This window comes from Rattus rattus, chromosome X, assembly GCF_011064425.1.
Source record: "Rattus rattus isolate New Zealand chromosome X, Rrattus_CSIRO_v1, whole genome shotgun sequence".
NCBI classification, from domain to species: domain Eukaryota; kingdom Metazoa; phylum Chordata; class Mammalia; order Rodentia; family Muridae; genus Rattus; species Rattus rattus.
In genome coordinates, this window is record NC_046172.1 from 112,841,274 (window position 1) to 112,849,663 (window position 8,390).

Sequence of the window (8,390 nt, forward strand, 5' to 3'; positions counted from 1 at the left end):
AAGCAGTCCAAGGAGATAAATGAAATGCTAACAGTCTCTTTGACAAACTAAAGAAGAAATTATACGTGAGTAGAGTGGCCTCATGCCTTTTGTTGTAATCACCGTGTAGAATGGAGCAAAACTTAGGTGGATCCTTTCATGGTGAGCTATTGATATAAGCCATACAATAAAAATGGATCTATTTTGACATATTTGCCTAGGGCCTATACCTTGAAAGACTTCAGGCAGACAGTTTTTCTTTGAGTAACTCTAAATTGCTTTTCACATTTCTATTTTATGTCTGCAGAGAGAACACACAATAAATTTGGGTAAGAATGTAGCAGGCAGAAATCAGAGTTGATGAATTCCAAGCTTACATAAACTAAGGTCCGCAATCCTGTGTGCTTTTCTTTCTTCCTGTCACTAGACTTAGTAAAACAAGACAGATGTTCTGAGTCCTTCTAACTCCTGTCCTATTACTCAGGGATTTTGAAGACTAGGCATTGTGATTGCTTTGGTGAAATAGAAGAGGATTTAGTGGGTTAGGATGTGAGATGGGGGAGAAGCAGAAGGGAGGAGGCAGCATATCAAATAGATGACTTGTGTTCATAGGAGATATGAGAAGAGGCGATGCACAGACTCCAGCCTTCTGCAGGAACCAACAAGCAGCTACCACATCCTTTCATTTCTGGTAGATGCCAGAGGAACTAACTGTCCACAGCCATCCTGACCCTGGGAGTTTAATCCTCGACAAGGACCAGAGCAAATACTTGTAGGTTTGACTTAACACTCACCTTTATATAGTGTTGACTTTTTAAAATTGCAGAACTTTACTGAGTCATACATTGCAGATATCCAGCATTTGGAGTGCCAGCCTGACCTTTTCATGGTACAGTCATGCTTTTATGTGGCCTGAGGTTATATCACAAATATATTTATTTTCATCATTTCTAGTGATTACATGACCATCTAACCTGCTAATATCAAATAATATGTTTAGCCATTCCACAGGCTCTGGGCAATTACAATTTTTCACACAGTGCCCTTTTCTCTTTCAACTGTTCACATTCTTTATCAAACTCTTCTCACTTTTCAGGGTCTGCGTTCTGTCCTGCCTCCTGTTTGAAAGCTTCTTTCTCCCTCCCTCCATCCTGCTCCAATCCCAGGAATGAAATCAGCCCCTTTGCTTTTCTTTCTTTTTCGGTGACTTTTTGTCTTTTTATTCCCTTGGAAGTTTTTACATTTGCAATTGGCTTCCATAATACATTACAGGCACTTTCAAGGCAACAACTAGGATTCACACATAAATGAATCACCTAAGAATAAACTGTTATGACTTATGAATACAGCAGATGCATACTGAGAAAAATAATGTAATGAACATTTTGAGTAATTAACATTTATTTTGGATCATACCTATGTGTGTATATTTTTCTGAATGGACGGAGTTATTTAGGAAAGAAAATCTGACTTTTATGGTATATATACACATTATGCTAGGAGAAACTTTGTGTTTCACTGTATACTATTCTGAGGTCCTATACCCTGTCATATGATTAACTAGCGTGTTTCTTACTGTATATACAGCCTATTGTATTTAACTAAGAGAATGGATCAATAAGCTATTTATACCTCTGTCCCAGGTTTTATCACTTTTGGTATGTTTTAAGTGGTGTGTTTTTATAATTCTGCTCACAATGTCTTATTCCTTTTAGTGATTGTCTCAGTTTAAAGATTTTTCATCAGTTGTTTTAACACATAATCCTCCTTCTGAGCCCATTACTCTGACTTGATTCCTCATCTTTTCAGCAACATCACTAAAGAAACAGTATTGTTCTGCTTTTGTTTTTATGTTCTAATTTCACAGGAGAGATTTGTTCGTTTAACTTTTGATCTGTCTAAGACTTACTGAAGTGTATGATGCAAATTTCACACCCTTTTTCACTTCTCATCTTACTACTACTAGTGTTTTACAACGTTTATTGAAGTGTTTCAATTACAAGTGTTTATGTTCTCTCTCTCTCTCTCTGTCTCTCTCTCTCTCTCTGTGTGTGTGTGTGTGTGTGTGTGTGTGTGTGTGTGTATGTTTGTGGGCTCTAACATCTCTAACGGTGTTGTGAGTTTTTTTGTTGTAAGAATTCAAATTTGGTTCTTTATCTTCTAAAATATGCTATTTCTTTGATCAGTCTTTGCTTTTGAGCCTGATGCTAAACAGTCTTTATATGAATGTCTTTGCAATAAAGTTCAAACTCTGAGACATTTTAACCTCTGTCACTTAAAATAATCTCCTGATAATTTTGTTTCCTTCTTATAGAAAAATGGCATAAGTTTATATATATGCATATATGTATATATATATGTGTGTGTGTGTGTGTGTATGTGTGTTCTGAACTTGCAAATTCACATCAAATCTGCATGTTTGTTTAAGTAATATTACTAGTCAGGTATATTGTGCCTTTCTATTTATTCAAGTCTTTATGTCTAGCATTATAATTTAATCATTCATGAGCACATATTTGTTCTGTCATTATTACAGTTTTTTCAAAGTACTGCTAAGCTGAAGACAACACCTCATGCATAGCGTTTTCTGACATGGGTCACTAGAAGAATTTATAAACAGCAAGGGCGACTGATCTATAATATATTTTTTCTTTTCAGTTTTTATCATAACATTTTGGTAAAAGTCTCTATTAAGATATAATTCACATAACATGAAAGCCATACATCTAAATTTTATAATAGTTTTAATATATTCCTAGATGCTCAGCTATCACTCTGACCATTTATAGAACATTTTCACCATCTAAAAAAGAAGTTCCATACCCTCCATTTTAGCAACTTTAGGACCCTAGCAAGAACCTGTATACTTTCGGAAGCTCACCCTTTACATATACGCAATTCACTTTTATTGACCATCTAAATATCTGCTAATATTTATATTTATACTGTATACTTTTATTTATACATTTACTATTTGTTTATACTTTTTATTTTTATTCAAACTGTATAGCTATATGCATTGTATCAACATCACCCCAGTCCTCAGTCTTTCCTTCTCCCTTCCGACTCCTATCATGCCTTTCCAATTCCCTCCAAAATTCATGACTAATTCTTCTTTAATTCTTGTTGTTATACAGACAGAAGACTCCCTCTCACTCTGCCTCTCTGTCTCTCTCTGTTTCTGTCTCTGTCTCTGTCTCTCTCTCTCACATACACACACACATACGCCTACACATACACACACACACACAAGCACACACCTAAAAAAGCAACAATAATAAAAACCTCTGATGATCCTAATAAGTTATTTATTATAGCTTATATGTACAACTTATCTGTGAGCTTGTTTCTGGAAGAAAACTGACTGACTATACCTTTCTGCAGAGATTGACCCCACTGCCTTTCTTTACCCTGCCATTGGACCTTTTGGAATTTCCTTTGTCTGCGTTGACATATCAATTGGTATTGTCATTATGCATGTCTTGTTCATTGTGATTTCATGTGTGCAGTTTCCATGCCACGTGGAGAGACCCTACTTACCAGCAGGTATTGTGGGATTCTGGCTCTTATAAGCTTGGTCACAAGCCTTAGGTGTAGGGGTTATATTGAAGATGTACTTGTTAGGGTTGGGCACCCCACAACACTTCTATGCATTTTACATTTTGACCAATTATGGTTCTCAGTTATCATCTCCATCAAGATATTCATTAAAGTTAAGTAGTCTTATTTGCAACTTTGGATTAGTTAATAGGTTTCAGAGAGGTTGACCAATTTGTTCAGTGATGTTGTTAGGGCATGACTAGATCTTCGGGAAAGCATTTTGTATTTTAAGGTCAGGAGGAAAATTTGAAAACACCCCTCTCCTGCTCTTGTCTCCGTGGTCTTCAGTGACTTACAAGAAGTGCAAATACCAATAGAACATTTCTGGTACTGAGGGAGGAAAGGGCACTGAAGGGCAGAAAGGTTTGTGGAGCACAGATGCACATCACCGTCGAAATTTGCTCTTGCTCCTTCCTTTCATCAGATATTGAGAATGGCTGGTGACCTTTGAACAGTGTGACTCACAGAGCCATGGGAAATTAGAGAGCAAAGCTGCAAAGAGCTGCAGAGACCACCAAGTTTAGCTGTTCTGTTTTACTGATGCAAGAACTAGGACCCTCAACAAGCAAGCAATTTGTTTCCAATCAGACAGCTGGAATACAGGGACAGAGAATTACCTTCCAGTCATTGCTAGAGGAATGAATGCACCAAAGGAGAAGGTCCCTATAGAATAATTCCCCCCAAACAAGTTAAGAATAAATCAAAGTGGTATTATGTAAAGAGTCACTGAATCAGGCCAGAATATCTGGGTGGTTTCAGTGGCACTCATTCACCGAGTCCTTAACTACACCAGTTGTCCTTTCTAGATGCTTGCTTCTTACTTTAACTAAAAATTAGCACCTCCGAAGAGATGACTTTTAGAAGCCTGACACTTTGTAAACACTCAAAACATTTTAGTGAAGTCTCCTTTAAATTCCAAATGCTTAGTTATTCTGAGAAGAGTCACTGTGAACTGCCTAACGGAAGAGCTGGAAAAGGTAATGAACTTTTTGAAGACTAGGTACTGTAAATGTAAATGCCTGTACGAACAAGCACAGGAATGCATTAAAAATACCCGTAAAAGGTCACTTCTTCAACAAATAGGAGCGCCGGAGCATTTTCAACAAGTAAATATCCAAGACACATCATCCAGGGTGATAATAAAGCTGCTTGCTTGTCATCGTGACAGTAGTTAATGCAGTAGCATGTGGGGATGGCAGTATCAAATCATTCTTGTACAAAAGCCTTACTTTTTATGTTTATTTCCTTTGGGAGGAGAATGCAATTCAATCCTATTTTAAATACAAAAAAAAAGAGAGAGAGATTTCGCTCTGTTTTTAAGACTAGCAGTCACTTAATCATTCAAGTATTCTTATTGAGTACTTATGATGCATGCAGATGCCAAGGAAAAGAGTTACCCTAAAATGGGGAAAAATTTAACTGACACAAGAGTGTGAAAGTAGCACTGAAAGGAACCTGACTTTCTTAAGCTCCCAGGTATTTGAGCAGCCTAGAGCTGTTGGTTTAAGCCTTCCCAGGTGGAAACGCTCACAGTGGAGTGGCATAGCAGCAGAAGATGTGTGTGTGGGTGAGTGGGAGGGCAGAGAGTGCAGCTCTGTAAGCGGGAGCGGGAGCAGGCAGCAGAAAATGAGCATATTGACATGTTCCTCCTCCCTCTCCCACCTCCCAAGATAGAATAATAGTAGGGATCTGTTCCATGTGTATTGTATCACGCTGCAGAGTTTACAGAGCGCTTCTACATTCATTATCTTTGATCTTCCTGCCAACCCTAAAAGCGGCATAACGGTTGTTGTTTTTTCCAGTTTCAGTGATGACAAAACATGGGACTCAAAGTTGTTATGGGTTTGTTTGTTGTTTTTCGTCATCTACTGACAATATGAATTTGTTCCAGGATTTTAGCAGCAATAACTACTGACACCTGTACTGACAGAAGTTGAGTGTGTGTGTGTGTGTGTGTGTGTGTGTGTGTGTTCGCGCGCACGCGTTGGGAGGGTACCCTGAAAATGGGGGAGCTTGTAGAGTCTGGAGATTTATATTTTAGCTAGTCAACAAAGCCTCTCTTCTGACTATCTGCAGTGATGTTAATAACATACATGATGCCACTGCCTATATGTCATTAGTTTAAAAAAGTAAACAAATGTTATTGACTTTTAACAATGGTTCCACGGCAGAGATTCTATTATCCTTCTTTTGCAGAGTGAACTGAAAGTGACATAGGCTGAGTACCTGGTCACAGAGCTGCTGTTCTCCTCAGAAGATTCTGATAGGTGTACATAGCTGCAGGAACAGAAAGGCTAACTATTATCGCAAGTGATAAACTCATGCCTTCTGATGGATTGCAACTACAAAAAGCATTTTCTTTTTAATTTCTGGTTCAAATCTAGGGCTACAGATGCTTTTTACTAAGCTATAGTGAACTAACTAACTCTAGACTCCAATTGTACAATGGCTGTCCAACAATCCAGTTTGAGCGGGAGTTTGTTTAAATTCTATATACGGAGATGGACCTGCATAGGTACACACATTCTGTTGTCTGATCTTTACCTATGGTAAGGACCTGGTATTTGTGTGAGGTAGCCTAGCAACAGAGATAGCCTATGAGCACAAGAATGGGGGCCAGAACCATGCACTCCTGATACCATCTGACCCCAACCACTTTGCTATTTGTCTAGACACACTTGTTCACTAAGTGCACTAGGGAGTCATTTAATTTTGTACCTGTAGTCCCTTTTGTTTAGGAATCGTCAAAGGCTCAAACATCTGGACCACTGGAAGCTACACAAACCACGGGAGGTTTGCCCTTCTTTGATTGATGTTTCACAGGATATAAGTGGTTCACATCATAGCTCCACATCTTGTGGTGATTTGGGGATCTTTTAATCCCTGTAATGGTATTTCAGTGAGAACATTACCATGGCTTTCGAAAATGCTTTGCTGACCAATGTAAATAGTGAATAATGTTAACTCCTATTCTGTCATAAATAATGTTCCAGATTCTGAAGGCATGGAGAGTAGTCCGTGATTGAATTAGTTGACCCATTTGTCGTTTTGTAGCCTCATGCCTCATTTCCATCCCATAGGCACAGGAGGGAGGATGAGATGAAGTTCAACTGCACTATTTCATTTTGTCATTGTTTTGTTGTTTATTTGTTTGCTGTTATTATAAGCACATATAATATATCTCCACTTATTCCTTTGACAACTAATGTCAGGTCTCATTGGCTTCCTAGGCCTTTGCTGTTTTGTCTCCCCTAATTTCCTCTTAGCTCCTGGGTTTTGTTAACCTCTGTCTTGCTTTTCTGTATCTCTTTAGCCTTTCCGTATTACACATTTTATTTGGAAATGGCACTCAGGTAGGGAAAGGGTCTTGACATGTGACTACAAATAAGGGGAAGGGTTAGCTAGTGCCCTGATTTGTGTATTTGGAGGACTACTTTACACATACCAACTAGTTTTCTTTTATTTTCTCACAGCCTAAAGAGCTTTTAACAAGTCAGGAGTGATTGTCAGCCTTGTCAATGGAGAATTCATCTGCAGGCACTAAATTCATCCTTCTTGGTATGACAGATAACCATCAGCTTGCAGTCCTACTTTTTGGACTCTTTTTTATTATTTATTTCATCACTGTGCTGGGGAACCTAGGGCTTGTGGTCCTAATTCAAGTCAGCGACCGCCTCCACACACCTATGTATTTTTTTCTGTCAAATCTGTCCTTCCTTGATGTCTGTTTCTCTTCCATCACAACCCCAAAGACTTTGGTCAACTTATTATCTCAGCTACACGAAGTTTCTTTCTTTGCTTGTATGGCTCAAATGGGCTTGTTCATCATCTTCGCTTCTGCTGAATGTAACATTTTGGCGTCCATGGCCTATGACCGTTACACTGCCATCTGTCAGCCATTGCTTTACCACATTACAATGTCAAAAGTTCGTTGTATCCTCTTGGTAGCAGGATGTTACCTTGGTGGCTTATTTAACATGGTTGCTGTAACAACTTCCATCACACAACTGTCCTTCTGCCAGCCACATGTCATTTCACACTTCTTCTGTGATATCCCCCCACTGCTGGCATTGGCTTGTTCTGATGCCTGGATAACCCAATTCTTGGTAGTTGGCTGTGGGGGATTCACTCTTGTCACCTCTGTTGTGGTAATTCTTGTCTCCTATATGTCTATATTCATGACTATCATGGGCATTCCATCAGTTTCTGGCAAACAGAAAGCCTTTTCCACCTGTGCTTCCCACTTGACTGCAGTTGCTCTGTACTACGGGACAACAATGTACACATACCTGCAGCCCTCTCGGCATGGATCTCAAGCAGGAAATCAGATGATCTCAGTGTTTTATACTGTGGTGATCCCTATGCTAAATCCTCTCATCTACAGTTTGAGAAATCAGGAAGTGAAAGCTGCTGTACAGAAAATACTGAGGCACAGTCAATAATCTATTGTGTGCCTCAAGAGAGAATAGATTTTATGAAGATTTACATTTTGTTCAGTGTTTTCCTGTGTTACACATGAAAGCTTGTTAAGAACAATTTAATTTCTCTGGTTAAGTGTTTAGGACTGTTTGTGTAGTTAAGTCAAAATATAGTAGGGGAAGATTGTATGTGCAATATATTCTATATTTTCTGAGAGAGTGATTTGATGAGAAATATTTAAGAAGAAAAGATCTATGTTTAGGACTATGAATATGACATTTTGACATATTTACACGTGAGCTTATATAATACTAGTTAGAAGTTAAAATGATTCTCATTTTACAGGTAGGTTAGAAAGCATTTAGTCTCACCATGTTTTTACAGGATAAAGC

At 38.5% G+C, this 8,390-nt stretch overlaps 1 protein-coding gene across 1 annotated transcript; it reads left to right on the forward strand.

Moving 5' to 3' along the window:
- The first annotated feature begins 7,097 nt into the window (after nt 1–7,097).
- Nucleotides 7,098–8,021, forward strand: LOC116888448 (olfactory receptor 1052-like). The gene has a single exon (XM_032889725.1). The coding sequence runs from the start codon at nt 7,098–7,100 to the stop codon at nt 8,019–8,021; it is 924 nt and encodes a 307-aa protein (XP_032745616.1).
- Nucleotides 8,022–8,390: the final 369 nt, after the last annotated feature.